The 15,436-nt window shown below is 45.1% G+C and overlaps 1 protein-coding gene across 2 annotated transcripts; it reads right to left on the bottom strand.

The window, feature by feature from the left end:
* Positions 1–152: 152 nt before the first annotated feature.
* LOC144669988 (uncharacterized) lies at positions 153–15,219 on the bottom strand. Of its 2 annotated transcripts, none has more exons than XM_078532310.1 (5): positions 14,898–15,219; positions 11,774–11,940; positions 6,456–8,336; positions 5,957–6,061; positions 153–4,015 (listed from the first exon to the last, which is right to left on the bottom strand). In XM_078532310.1, exon 3 carries the CDS (start codon positions 8,324–8,326, stop codon positions 6,929–6,931), a length of 1,398 nt encoding a protein of 465 aa, XP_078388436.1. In that variant the 5' UTR covers positions 8,327–8,336; positions 11,774–11,940; positions 14,898–15,219; the 3' UTR covers positions 153–4,015; positions 5,957–6,061; positions 6,456–6,928. The 2 variants fall into 2 exon arrangements, with proteins under 2 accessions (XP_078388436.1, XP_078388428.1); XM_078532302.1 differs by lacking the exon at positions 14,898–15,219 and adding an exon at positions 12,032–12,165.
* Between the last annotated feature and the right edge of the window lie 217 nt (positions 15,220–15,436).

Below are 15,436 nucleotides of genomic sequence, written 5' to 3'. Positions count from 1 at the left end.
CTGGTGTAGATTGTTTTGAAACTGAATCAATGAGAGTAGTGTCCCAATACATTAACACAAATGCCCCAAAATGGTCAAACATCATGCAATTCGCTAGCGCACCATTGTAGATATTCCGCAAGAATCCTGTAAGCTCAATAAGGATAAAAATATTTGAAGGACAAGGCATTTTATTTTTTTTTAAATAAATGTTTTGCATAAAATCACACTTCATACAAATCTCCCATTACTTAAAAAGACTGCAATGAACTTTATTACTTAAAAATTAAAGAATTTGGATTTACATATCACCTCGACATTCCATAGCATTTCACACAGTCAATCAAAGACATCTGAAGTGTGGTCAATGCAGCAGACAGCAAGACACCCTCTCCAGCACCCCCCTGCCACCTTCACCCCCAAACATCGTGACTGGGTAGACACAGGCTTTGTTTCCCAAGGCTGGGGAATGCAGAACATGAAGGCACAGTCTCAGGATAAGGGGCCGATCACTTAGGACTGAAATGAAGAGAAATTTCTTCAAAGGGTTGTGAATGGCATTCTCTAACCCAGAGGGTTGTGGATGCTCCACCATGGAGAAGGCTGAGATAGACAGATTTTTGGTCTCAGGAAATCAAGGCATATGAGGATTGGGAGGGAACGTGGAGTTGAAGCTGAAGATCAGCCATAATCGTATCGAACAGTGAGCAGGCTTGATGGGCAGTATGGTCAACTCTTGCTCAGATTTATGTTCTTATGTAACAGCAAATAAGATAGATTATTTACCTTTTTTCTGTGGCTTAGTGCCTCATCTGAAAGACAGCAACTGTCAACAATGCAGCACTCTCTCAAAGGTGCCAAAGGATTGCAAAGTTTAATAGTGCTCACTCTATTCCTTAGACAGCGTAACCTAACCATGCTCCCCAGTTGCAAGTACTGCATTCTTCCTTTTTAGAACACAGTCTAATTCCCTTTAGAATGCCTCAGTTGAAGCTGCCTCCACCACACGCTCAGGCAGTACATTCCAAACCCTAACCACTCGCTGTGTAAAAAAGATTTTTCTATCTGCATAACTGAAGTTCCTCATCCTTGGAATTATTCTTGTGAACCTATTCTGCACCCTCTCTAATAACTTCACATCCTTCCTAAAGTGCAGTGCCCAGAACCGGATGCAATATTCCAGAGATAAAAACAAAAAACTGCAGATGCTGGAAATCCAAAACTAAAACAGAATTACCCGGAAAAACTCAGCAGGTCTGGCAGCATCGGCGGAGAAGAAGAGAGTTGACGTTTCGAGTCCTCATGACCCTTCAACAGAATTACATCTACCCAACAATGTGGGAAATTGCCCAGGTATGTCCTGTCCACAAATTCAACAGAGTGTTCTGCTGAAGGGTCATGAGGACTCGAAACGTCAATTCTCTTCTTCTCCGCCGATGCTACCAGACCTGCTGAGTTTTTCCAGGTAATTCTGTTTTTGTTTTGCAATATTCCAGCTCAGGCTGAGCTAGTGACTTATATAAATTTAACAAAACTTCCCTGCTCTTGCACTATGCCCCAATTAATAAAGCTCAGGGCACAATATACTTTATTAACTGTTCTCTCAACCTGTCCTGCCACTTTCAATGAATTATGCACATATACATCCAGGCCACTCTGCTCCCCCAGCCCCTTTAGCGTTGTATCCCTTTATCTTATATTGTCTCTGCATGTTCTTCTTACCAAAATGAATCACCTCACATTTCTCTGCACTGAACATCATCTGCCACCTGTTTGTCCATTCCACCAACTTGTCCATGTCCCTTTGAAGTTCTACACTATTTATCCTCTTCACAGTTCACAAAGGGGGTTATTCTGTTACCATAATTAGTTGGTTTGTCTGAAATACAAGTGTTCAGGGGGAGTGGTCAAACCTACTTGGTTTCAACACAAATATTCAGTGTGTTTGTTAGCGATTTTTGAATTAAACAGTCACCTGTTTAAATTTATCAGATCCTGGTTATTATTTGACAGATGTTTATCAGCTTGCCATTTTTAACTAAGAGAGAGTCTGTCCAGAAAGCTATGGGTCCTGACAATAGTACTGAAGACTTGTATTCCAGAACTAGCTGTGCCCCTAGCCAAGTTGTTTCAGCATAGCTACTTCATTGGCATCTACCCAACAATGTGGGAAATTGCCCAGGTATGTCCTGTCCACAAATTCAATCAGATCAATTACTGCCCCATCAGTCGACTCTTAATCTGAGCACATAGATGGAAATGGCATTGACAGTGGCATTAACCTGCTCAATGATGGGTTCCATCAGAGCCACTTGGCTCCAGACCTCATTACAGCCTTGGTCAAAAATGTACAAAGAGCCAAATTCCAGAGCTGAAGTCAGTCAGAGTGGCTGCCTTTGACAGAAAGGCTGCATCTGACCGAGAATGACATCAAGGGACCCTAGCAAAATTGAAGTCAATCGGAATTAGGGGAAAAACTCTCCACTGGTTGGAGTCATACTCAGCACAAAGGAAGTTGCTTTTTTAAAATACTATCCCTCTGGAAATGAAACCCAGTGCTTTGTTTGCATTTTTATGACCTTGTTGTAATTTTTAATGGTCTGTGAATCTGTACCCCTAAACCCCTTTGCTCCTCAACCTCATTTAGACTTATTTTTCGAGGCCCCTTTATTCCTACTATGAATATGCACCATCTCATGCTCAAAAGTAGCCTTTCATGAAAAACTAAGCTGTGAGTTCCACTCCAAAACTCGAGTACAAAATTTAAGACCGACACTCCATTGCAGTCCAGATGGAATGCTTCTGTCAGAGGTGCCATATTTCGGATGAATCATTAAACCAAGGTCCCATCTGTCCTCTCAGGTGAATATAAAACATCCCTCGGCACTAGTTAAGAATAGCAGGGTAGATCCTCCTGGCGTCCTTGCCAATATTTACCCTCAATCAACATTACAAAAGAACAGATTATCAGATCATTATCACATTGTAGTTTGTGGGAGCTTGCTGTGTGCAAATTGGTTGTGGTATTTCCGACATTACAACAGTGACGAGACTTCAGAAGTACTTCATTGACTGTAAAGCACTTTGGGATGTTCTGTGCTTGTGAAAGGTGCTATATAAATGCAAGACTTTGTCTTCAAATGCCTGGGTACATCAGATCAGGTGATCTTCCCCACAGCCCACCTTACTTTAAAATTAACAATATCAAAAACTATACACAATATCACCCCCCACCCAACCCAGTTAGAGATCTTTATTGCCGGATTGCATCCAATGCCAACACAATGCATGCACAGAGCAATCTCGATGTTCATCTTTAATGCGTGTGCAAGTGATACGTCACTGCCAGCGACAGGTCAGGCAGCTACCAATTAGAAAGATGGCGCTGCTCAACTGTTCAGTGAAGAAATGGAAATAAACTCCAGAGCACTGCTGGCCTGGTAATGACATACTCCAGGCAAACAGTTGTTCGACATGGGGCAGTGGGAGAGGCTGGGCGGGATGGCGGGCTCAGGTTTAAAACCCTTGTTGTTGTGTTCGTTGGCTGGGGAGGTTGCAGCGGTGACGGAGCAGAGCGGAGCCGGCTAGTGGGCAGACAGATGGCACTGGATTTGCGCTCCAGTAAGGGCGGCGGCAGTGGGTCTAAGGTCCTGGGGTGAGAGGAGCCGTGGCCCGGGTTAGGAAGGAAGCTGCCTCACTTGGGGCATCAGGCTTCAGGATCCAGACGCCCTCCCCCCTCTCCGAGACCCTCCATCGCTCCCCGAGACACCGGTCTATTGCATTCAAAATTTTAAACCTGAAGCTGCCATTGAGACACATTGGAAAGATGACACATAACTGATAGCATCGATCAGTTCCATCTTGGCCTTGGCTATCAAACTCTTCAATTTCGAGATTTCTTTGAGGGCGACGTGAATGGCTGGCCAACGACGGGCAAGAGAGCTGGACACTGGCGACCTTGACTTTCCAACAAGTCCTTGATAAACCATGAAGCGATGCATCAATGTGTCTCTTGAGAATCTTCCACCTTTTTGGCCTGGGGGAATAGGAGAACTTAAAGACAGTTTGCACCATTCCAAAAAAAGTCATTACCTCTTTGCAACAAACAGAATCAAAACCACACAAATTTAGAGAATGGCAGCCACTAGGGGATAAGGTGCAAAGGACAATTTTTCCTCCTGAAATTAAGCTGTCCTTGTAAGGACCAGAATTGTTACTGGCACTATCATAGCCCTGACCTCTACAGTCTTCAAATGGAATATCATTGTTACTTATTCCCATTGTCATCAGCGGATGAATAAAACCGCTCTTGAATTTTGTACTTGTCAGAAGCATTAGTTAAGTATCTCAAGATAAATGTACTTTGCTCCATGTGTGACACCTCTGGTGTGGCCATTACTAAAGAATACATTTTCACATTCCCTTAAGGTGAAAGGCTTGACCTTCTTAGCACAGAGATGAATAAATCCATTTCGTGAAGGAAAGCTTAAAGAGTGAGCCTGGAGATGCTTTCCTCGTTTCTAAGCTTCTATCCCCTTAGTTGCATGTTTATGAAGAACCAGGTTATGACAAGACAAAAGCTCAATTAGAACAAGAAAATTACCATTATTATCACCACCTATTCTGTTTGACTCACCCTGAAAAGAAAGTCCTCTTTCGCTCCTAAGGTAATGATGACAGGATTTTCTTGAGTACTACTCTCCATTTATTTGTTTCAGATGGAAGGCTTTGTATTAACTGATCATCAAAGCCAAATTTGCCTGCCAAATGTATTTCCAACTGGCTCCATTTGAAATAACACCTTTTTTATGATGTGTGCTGATTTCATGCTCTGGAAGGCGATTATGGAACTTTTTCCATGTGGAATCTTTACCAAACCCACAAGTTGCTAAGGAAGAGGTATTGAATGCCTGAGATGCCTGTGTTGTGACATGGAAGCAAAACAATGCACACTTTGAGGGCGAAATATCAGCCAGTCTCGTTTCTTAACTTCACCATTTGGTTTTTTCACTTGGAAAACTGATAATGGAAATGATTGGCCTCTAGAGTCTGAACAGGTTGTGATTGAGGATTTTTTTTTGAGTTGGCCCTCAATTTGTTGGTTAGAGCATCAGGAAGCATAGCTATATCAATAAACTGTGTGGTCCGGGGTTTGGTGGCGGGGGGGGGGGATGCGGATGCGGATGCAACTAATGCCATTTCTTCCATGTTTGTTTGATCCTTTTCCCTATTTGTACAACGCTTGTCTTTGATATCCAAAGCACTAGAAGTAGATTGCAATTTTAGATGAAAGTTTGCCATGACATTAGCTGCATTTTCTTCAGTGCTCCTCTTGATGCCAACTAGAAGCAAAGTTCTGGCCCACTTTTTCGCCTCGGTTTCTCGTGCAAGTCTCTCCTTTCTTTTCTGTGCATTAGATTTGTAATGGTATCCAATTCCAGACATGATTACCGCTCTCATTGATTTCGACTTAAGACTTCATAATTCAGAGACCCGAACTTCAAACAATTAAAGCAGTGTCACTACATAATCAGATAATTAAAACCAATTAAAGGAAGAAACCAAAACCAGTTGAATTGCAGCAACAGCCAGAAGAAATAAGCCAGCAACTAAGCTGCAAGTAGCTTCTTATCACTTTAAACAGTGGCGGAGGCAAGGGCTGGAGCGAGTGAGGACTTTATGCTGTTGAACTCATGTTCAGCTGTGCGAGGCTAAGAGGAGAGGATGCAGTTTAAAGCTGTTGCTCCAAAACGGCAGCGCTGGGATCAGATCAGTGTTCCTTGCTTTTGATGTCATAATCTGCCTATTCTTGGGAAACATTAGGTGTATGTCACCAACCTCTCATCAATGTGGCTGTCACACTTTGCATCAGAGGTGTGTGTGTGTGTGCCTCAAGCTCTATTGCGGAACTTCAAGGGGCCTCGTACCCACTTTGTGGGGGTAAACATAACAGAGAGGCAATAGTGCTTTAGCTTACCTTGCAGTCCAGCTGTGAAAGGCACTCTACTAACAGGCAAAGCAGAACCAGGGCCACACCACTGAGGGAGGTAGTCAGGAAGGGCTCAATCACTTCATTCATCACCTACATTGGAGAAACCCAAAGTTAGAAACAAGTGTGTTTGAATATTCTTACTTAAATGAACCATTTATCTTAAGCACATGTTTTCTTTTTGATAGCTGTGCCGTCCAATGAAAGCATGAGATTTTAAAAAATTATGGGACAGAAATTAATCGTGAGAGGCAACAGATAAATGGCTCAACTGCATCTCACTAGCGACCCTATTAGCAGCAAGTACGGGAGGCTGGAGGAGCAGCAGGAGCATGTGTAATGGTGCATCAGCCTGAGTGCTAGAGGGTGTATGCGGCTGTAAAATAAAAATGGAAATTCAATGGAAATCATTAAAATCACATCTCCGTTGCAATCACATAACTGCAAAACTAGCTACTTGGCAGCATTTCAAATTTCTTTCACTTACATTCTGATGGCTGTTTGCCTCCCGATGTGCTCAAAATACTTCTTGATGCTGACAACAGGTTCCCTCTTGCCTCCCGCTCACCTCGGAGCCCTCCTCGCCGCCACCCTGGTGTCACTGTGCCTCCGGCATCCTCATAGTCCTTGCTGCTCCACTCAGAGGAGTATGGGGCTGGAAATTATAGGGACAGAGAGGGGCCAGGTACTGCTGATATTGGAGAACTAGAGTAAGAATCATTCAAAGGAGGCATTACTGAACCAGGTGCCAAAGTAGGAGCAGTGTGGATGCAGTTCCATTCCAGCAATTGTGGAATCAGCGAGAGCATTCACGGTTGCACTGCCACTGGACACTGTATGCCGTGTTCTTTCTGTGTGCTACCTCTTCATATCAAATGTTCCCCAAGCACATGATCCCTTTGACCGTCCTCGCTGCTTTACAGATGGCTACTGTCAATCACGAAGCTCTATATGGTTGTTTCATGAGTGGGTTGTTTCTGAGGAGGCAGATGTTTGTGCATCAGCGCCCATTGCTGTGACCAGCGAGGTGTTTGGCTCTCCCACTGTAACAGGACACAGAGAAGAGGCCTCCTCAGGTGAGGGAAGTGGAGCCTGGTACAGACAGGCGTATGGATGGTCCATCAGCTCAGTAGGCCAGGGGTTAGGATCCAGTGTGAAATGGCATGGAGAAGAGAGCTCCTCAGGTGAGGGAAGTGGAATTGGGTACAAATAGGCATACGTATGGTCCATCAGCTCGGTAGGCCAGGGGGTACGATCTTTCTCATCCTGGGATGGTGGCGTGACGCTGATGTCCTCCTGACCCTCTGTGAACCGTGCAGGAAAACTAGCATGATTTGGAATGTGGGACCCATCTCCATCCAAAAGTGCCTCTCTCCAATTGTCTGTCACATTACTTGGCAGAGCACCTTCATCAAGGCATTTCATCTCATCTGGCAGTCCTCGTTGCCAGCAGTGATTCTGACGTTCCAGCCACTCCAGTTGCTCCCAGTAATGAATCTGACGATCTAGGCAGTCCAGGTGCCGCCAGAAATTCACTGTTCCACTCCGCTTAATGGTGCACCCCAAACTGCGCAATCGGTCTGAAAGTAAACGGTATTTTTCATTGGTACTGAGAAGCCTTGGCCGGTCCTCTCTAATCGCAATGGCAGCTGCCATATCTGCCGCCAAGGGTGACTGAGGTGCTCGCCATAGACAGTTGGGAATGAGTTGCTCCAAAGATAAGCCGAGATGCCTCTGCACAGCAATAGCATGTTTGCAGGGCAACAAAGTCTGAATGGAGAATTTACAGCAGCAGATAGGTTGGCCATCATGTATCTTCAGTGTGTACTGCCTGGCAGCAGAACGTGCAGCCACATTCTGCTGCTCGACACTCACTTGATGGAGGCGGCTATGATCTTGATGCATCAGTTTCACCGTGTAGCTGGCGAGCCCTGCATTGAATGACTGGAGATCAGCTGGTGCCTCTGCAACATGCTTGAGAGAGGCCCTGTGCAGGAACATCGGATAGGAGCTTTCCTGATCGAGGGCCTTATTGTGGAAAACCAACGTGTCACGGACTGAATCCATGCTGTCACCCCTTGCTTTGAGCTGGGTCTTTAGATTTCTGATGTCACGCAGCGTTACAGTCTTATTGAATGTCTGCTGGATATAATCCTTCAGCTGCTTGTTCCCAGTCTGCAGCCTGACCAACTCTTCGACCTTCTTCCTTTCATCCTGGTTCAGTTGCCGTCGCCTTGCATAGAAGTGTAAACGTTGTGGATCCAGGACGTGGCCGGTATGCACAAGATGGTAGGCAGTGACACACAGCCTATTCTTGCTCCCGACGAACTTTACTGTGATGAAGGCTTTGCAGCCCATGGCAAGATACCTGAAACATAATGCAGGAAGTCAATGAGCACTCCAGAGATTAAAATGTCTCTGCATTTTGAGTTCAAGCTTCTCAAACCCTCAGCAGAACCTCATCCACCCCTAGTTGTGTCAATGGTTAACATGCAGATCATGGCAAGGTTTCCCCTGCACTGCCCATAACTCCAAATTCTTTCCTGGCTATGAGGAAACGTCTGAACTCTGTTTCCAGACAGCAGCGAACCTCCCTAATACACTGCAGAGTGTCAGCAGTTCAGGCTACAGCTCAACAATTCAGAGCCGAGTTCCTCAAGACACAGACTTTCACTGCAGATGTGGTTACGATGTGGTCATGTTGCATTCCACAAACAACTAGATTTTGCAGGCTGACACTCGTGTTCTTCACTTGCCTCATTTATTCCATGACAGAATTGAAATCCATTTAATGTTTGGCACTCCTTTAAAACTGCTGGACCTCTTCAGTTCATTCACTCTGTACATCGGTTTGTTTAGGCCTTCTCCAATTTCATTGTTCACTCAACCCAATTCACTATTCTAATGTCCCAACCATGACTTCTGGGCAACCTTCAAAATCTACCCATCCATGCCCTCCAATCAGGTGCGACGCACAGTCTTGCCACAGATCTGCTCAAGGTCATGAAGCACTAAACCTACTGATATAACCAACTGGAAACACAACTGAGTGATGGAATAAAACAGTCACCTAAGCTGTGGCTCCTTGTGCACAACACTTCGCTGCCTGTCGCTTCAGGCCAATTATTGCCTGTGTCACACAAGGGCCACTTTTCACTGCTCCACTCGTGATTCAGGGCCAGCCAATTGTACCCATTACTCTCGCAATGCAAGGTTTCCTGCCTGGCTTTACATGAGCTAGCCGTGATGTTAGCACTGTGGTGTCCTTAAGACGAAGAAATTAGGCACACCCAATGACATCATGGTACAGTAATTCCTCACAACATCCTAGTTACGTTCTTTTAAAATGCAATTTTAGGAGAAACAAATTAAGTGAATCATATTTTCTTATAACAGTTAATGTATAAGCTGGAGTTAGGTTCCAAAGTGAGTCTCTTCCTGCTCTCTGACCACCTGTCCACAGTGAGCCTTCCCCCCACCTCCACTCCGCAAGCCTCTCCAAAACACCACCCCATAAGCCCCCCCTAAATTACCCTCTTCCCTACACCCCAACTGCCCTCCAACCCCAAGTCAGCCACTCCCCCACCTCCCCAACCACCCAGCAGTTCTCTCCCCAATCTCCATTACCTGGATGTGGAAACAGCAAACTGATTTTTGAGTTTAAAGTGAGGCAGCGAGCAAGCCAGGGAGTGGGGCAGCGCAGAGCAAGAATGGGACTGATCTTCAAATTTCCCATGCCAAATCCTGAGGTTGCGGACAAACCTCCAGACAACACTGTTCTGTTGCTCTGCTAATGGTGATGATGATGTAACAACGGAAATCAGAACCATTATGAACATGTAGTTGCGATAGTATAGATTTTTGTAAAATAATCATCCTTTTAAATGGAGACATGGAGCCTTAAAGATAGCTGTCAAAAGTCACCTGAACCTTTTTCAATTGCAATGTGGTTGAGCTCTAGAAGGCTTCAAGTGCATTGCAGGTAGACATATCCAGAAGACATTTGAAATTCAATTCGCATTTCTACAAGGATGAACAGAAACTCGTTGCAGCTTCCACGGAGTTGTGAATAGCTCCTTAAACCTGGGAGAATGGGAACCATTCAAGTTAACAACAAACAAAAGGATAAAATGCTGGAAAAAACCCAGCTGGTCTGACAGCATCTGCGAAGAGAGAAACAGAGTTGACGTTTTGAGTCCGTCTGACCCTTCTTCAGAGCGACAGAGAAGTAGAAACATGATGAAATTTATATTGTTTAACGGGGGGTGGAGCAGGTGAAGCTGGATACAAGGCCAGCGATAGGTGGGGGCAAAGGAGGGATTGACAGAGATGTAATAAACAAAAGGACAAAAAGCTCTGAAGGGTCATATGGATTTGAAACATCAACTCTGTTTCTCTCTCCACAGATGCTGTCAGATCTGCTGAGTTTTTCCAGCATTTTATTTTTTGTTTCAGATTTCCAGCATCCGCAGTATTTTGCTTTTATCCATTCAAGTTAATGCCTGGGACATTCAAAAGGTTAATTACCTCGGCTAAAAAGACAACGAATAGGAACATGCCCCCAGATTGGGATTAATCCAATAGCTCATACGGAAGCATCATTCGACAGCTTGGGATAGCGCCATTTTGAGCTTTGGAACTGTATAAAGTCTGGCTCATGAACAGCCATTTTTTGTGCAGAACCCCAGGAAGAAGTTCAGAGAGGGTTCTTGGCCATGGAAGGACGAAGAGGAAGGAAATAAGAAATCAAGCACTGCTCTGCCGAAAGAGTTCAGGCAATCTGGAAGTTCCACAACCACAGAATTAGTGGGGAACAGGAAACCTTCTTTCTCTCGTAAAAACCTGCTGAGTCCACCTGAAAAAGGCAAACACTGACTGGTTGACTGCAGAAGCCATTGCAGCTGCTAAACTGAACCTTAAGTTTCAATTTCTTCACTTCGGAACAAAGGAATTCGGGCAATGGGCTAGCAATGATATCACACAGAGACTATTTGAAATCTCATCTTTTAAGTTCTTTTTGCCCTTTTGTCTGCATACTTTTACTTAAATAACTTTCAATGTTAGTGTTGTAATAAACTAACATTTATCTTATTTAAAGCTTGTCTGCTGGGTTATTTTTAAATTGAATTACTCAAATTAAAAGGTGGCTACATACACAGACACACACATAAATTCTTAGCTCACAGGCTACTTTAAGGAAACGATTGTGACACAGCTTAAATTGCAGAAACAGACACTAAAGAATAAACAACTTTAAAATGAAACAAGGTTAAACAGGGGGACTTAAAGCAAGGGCTTACTGTATATCCGGCTCAACATATAAAGGACTCGGAATTCTGTAGTGCCAGTGCTTCAGGCGCTATGCACACCTGTTTAGAAGTGAAAAGGTGTCAATGCTACTGCCAGCCACCTCCAGTGGGCATGGCTCACCAGCCCCTGCTGTATTCTGGAGGCAACACAGATTGTATGCCAGGGAGGGGCTGCATGCATGTGGTTTTGTGGACACTGCATCTCAATGTGGAGATATATCGGTGTTGTAAAGATTACCTTAACGCAATGCACACCAATAGTAGCAATCCTTTCCACAGCTGGCCAATGTCTTCCTCCACAACCCAGTCATTCAGTGCCAACATTCGTATGAGGAGAAACATGCCTCCGCAAGCAACATCATTAAGCAGCAATTTGGTTCCAAAGCAAAAGCTGTGCTGTTAATTCCAACAGTCGACAAGTGCTTTCTCAAATCAAACGCTGCAATATAGGGCCAACACACTGCACAGCAGGAAATTTACCAACAGTATCGCCTACCTTTGATTAGGTCTCACTCCAGTGGAACGGATGCGTGGCTGCCCATAGTGGACACAGTGCAGCTTCACTGAGGCATACTTAAAGCGGCTGGGGACTTGGATTCGCCGTCTCTTGTTCTCCCTCTTGAGCGTATGGGTGCTTACTTTCTGGTACAGGCTCCCTGTTACCTGTAAGCACAACAATAACTTACATTTAAAGAGCATCGTTAACACAGTGGAACAAAGCAAGGCTCATTATAGCAGGTGCCTGCCATGTTACCTGCTGAAACGTCTCCAATTTACTGCTGAAATCCTCATAACTCTCAAACTCCAGGGTTGTGAAGGTGGCGAGGAACTTCTCAGTTGTATCCACTGAAGTAGCCATCAGGAAGGCTGCAAATCAATCACATGGGAAACAGAAGATGAGGGACACACAAGGTACTCCACAGAAACAAAAGAGAAGTACAATGGACCATACGGCAGGAAAACAGTTCCTAGCCCTGGAACATATTGTTAGGCAAGTAAAGCTGATAATCCAGGAGCACACAGTTGAGGGTTGGGCAACAGCAACGCACGTCGAGACAAATGCTAATAAAAATGACATTTAAAAACTTAACATGGCTCCAATCGTTAAAGGTTGGTTGGAGTCATACACAGCACAAAGACAGATGGTTGTAATTGTTGGCAGTCAATCATCTCAGTTCCAGGACATCACTGCAAGAGTTCCTTAGGTTAGTGTCCTAGGCCCAACTATCTTCAGCTGCTTCATCAATTAACCTCCTTCCATCATAAAGTCAGAAATGGGGATGTTCACTGATGATTGCACAATGTTCAGCACCATTCGCTACTCCTCAGATACTGAAGCAGTCCATGTCCAAATGCAGCAAGACCTGGACAATATCCAGGTTTGGGCTGACAAGTGGCAAGTAACATTTGTGCCACACAAGTGTCAGGCAATGATCATTTCAACAAGAGAGAATCTAACCATCACCCTTTGACATTTAATGGCATTACCATTGCTGACTCCTCTACGATCAACATCCTGGGGTTCCATTGACCAAATACTGAACTGGATCAGCCATATAAAGACTGTGGCTACAAGGGCAGCTCAGAGGCTAAGAATCCTGCGACGAGTAACTCACCTCCTCACTTACCAAAGCCTATCCACCATCTACAAGGCACAAGTCGGGAGTGTGATGCAATACTCTCCACTTGCCTGGATGAATGCAGGTCCAACAACACTCAAGAAACTTGACATCATCCAGGACAAAGCATCCCACTTAATTGGCACCAGACCCACAAACATTCACTACCTCCACCAATGACAAACAGTGGCAGCAGTGCGTACCATCTACAAGATGCACTGCAGGAATTCACCAAAGCTCCTTAGACAGCACCTTCCAAAAGCATAACCGCTACCATCTCGAAGGACAAGGGCAACAGATACATAGGAACATCACCACCTGCAAATTCCCCTCTAAGTCGCACATCATCCTGACTTGGAAATATATCGCTGTTCCTTCACTGTCACTGGGTCAAAATCCTGAAACTCGTTTCCTAACAGCACTGTGGGTGTACCTACACCACAGGAACTGCCGCGGTTCAAGAAGGCAGCTAGAGATGGGCAATAAATGCTGACCCAGCCAGCGATGCTCACATCCCATGAACCAATAATAAAAAAACACAGCAGCATTGACAACAGCAGCTAGGGCTTGGTGGAATGCAGAGTTTAAAAATACAGTGGATGGAAATGGATTCATATCAGAAATCAGATTCAGGGGAAACAGTAAGATAAAAGCAAAAAACTGCGGACACTGGAAATCCAAAACAAAAACAAAAATAAAAATACCTGGAAAAACTCAGCAGGTCTGAAGGCATCTGCGGAGAGGAATACAGTTAACGTTTCAAGTCCGTATGACTCTTCAACAGAACTAAGGAAAAATAGAAGAGAAGTGAAATATAAGCTGGTTTAAGGGCGGGGTGGGACAGGTAGAGCTGGATAGCGGGCTAGTGGAGATTGCTAAAAGATGTCATAGACAAAAGGACAAAGAGGTGTTGACGGTGATGATATTAGCTAAGAAATGTGCAAATAGGTGACATTAAGGGTAGAAAGCAGGACAAGCAAGGTACAGATAGCCCTAGTGGGGGTGGGGTGGGGGAAGGGATCGAAATAGGCTAAAAGGTAGAGATAAAACAATGAATGGAAATACATTTAAAAATAATGGAAATAGGTGGGAAAAGAAAAATCTATATAAATTATTGGTAAAAAGGGGGATCAGAAAGGGGGTGGAGATGAAGGAGAGAGTTCATGATCTAAAGTTGTTGAACTCAATATTCAGTCTGGAAGGCTGTAAAGTGCCTAGTTGGAAGATGAGGTGCTGTTCCTCCAGTTTGCGTTGAGCTTCACTGGAACATTGCAGCAGGCCAAGGACGGACATGTGGGCATGAGAGCAGGGTGGAGTGTTGAAATGGCAAGCGACAGGGAGGTCTGGGTCATGCTTGCGGACAGACTGAAGGTGTTCTGCAAAGCGATCACCCAATCTGCGTTTGGTCTCTCCCATGTAGAGGAAACCGCATTGGGAGCAACGAATGCAGTAGACTAAATTGAGGGAAGTGCAAGTGAAATGCTGCTTCGCTTCAAAGGAGTGTTTGGGCCCTTGGACGGTGAGGAGAGGGGAAGTGAAGGGGCACGTATTTCCATCCATTGCTTTATCTCTACCTTTTAGCCTATTTCGATCCCTCCCCTCCCCCCCCCAATCCAACCCCACCCCCACTAGGGCTATCTGTACCTTGCTTGTCCTGCTTTCTACCCTTAATTAGCACATTCCTTAGATAATATCACCACCTTCAACTCCTCTTTGTTCTTTTGTCTATGACATCTTTTGGCAATCTCCACCTATCACTGGCCCTCTATCCAGCTCTACCTGTCCCACCCCCCCCTTAAACCAGCTTATATTTCACCTCTTTTCTATTTTTACTTAGTTCTGATGAAGAGTCATACGGACTGGAAACGTTAACTGTATTCCTCTCCGCAGATGCTGTCAGACCTGCTGAGGTTTTCCAGGTATTTTTATTTTTGTTTCAGAGGAAACAGCTTTGACTGCTGGAAAGAATAATCCACGACAAATTACATTAGTCTGACTCACCTTTCAAACAATCGCACTGTCAAAAGATAAAGACGGTAATAATTCACACAAAGTTACTGGAACTGCTTTCCTCAGGGTTCGGTCAGGGATGACATTTTACGCATGCGCTTTGAGCGGGCACGAATTTTAATCTGCGCACGCGCCCCGACGTCATTTGCGCAGGCCCAATTCCTTAAGCCTTCGATTGGTCCGCGCACCCGTGAACCACTGCGCACCGCGATCTAGGCGGCCATCTTAGCAGCGGTGGCAACAGACACACACACACTATGATTTTTCCACCAGCTGCAGAATAAGATGGCAGCTTCTAGTGAAGCCACCCAGACGGTCTGGAGAGGCTGCCGACTGCGCGCGCGCCGGTTTGAAAGGGGAGGTGGGGGGTGGTTTAGCGGCCACGCCTGCGTAGATGCAACGAGTCGAGCTACCGCGCACGCGCAGAATGGACCGGCTTCGGTCGGCGCGCGTGCGCACGTCGGACCGAGTCGCCACCAGCGTGCGGACGGCAGGCGTGCGCAGTAAACATCTGGAATGGGTCCTCCTTC

The sequence above is a fragment of the Cetorhinus maximus genome, chromosome 2, assembly GCF_964194155.1.
Source record: "Cetorhinus maximus chromosome 2, sCetMax3.hap1.1, whole genome shotgun sequence".
Taxonomy (NCBI): Eukaryota; Metazoa; Chordata; class Chondrichthyes; order Lamniformes; family Cetorhinidae; genus Cetorhinus; species Cetorhinus maximus.
Note: the sequence above shows the minus strand (reverse complement) of the source record. Positions and strands in the feature narration are given on the sequence as shown.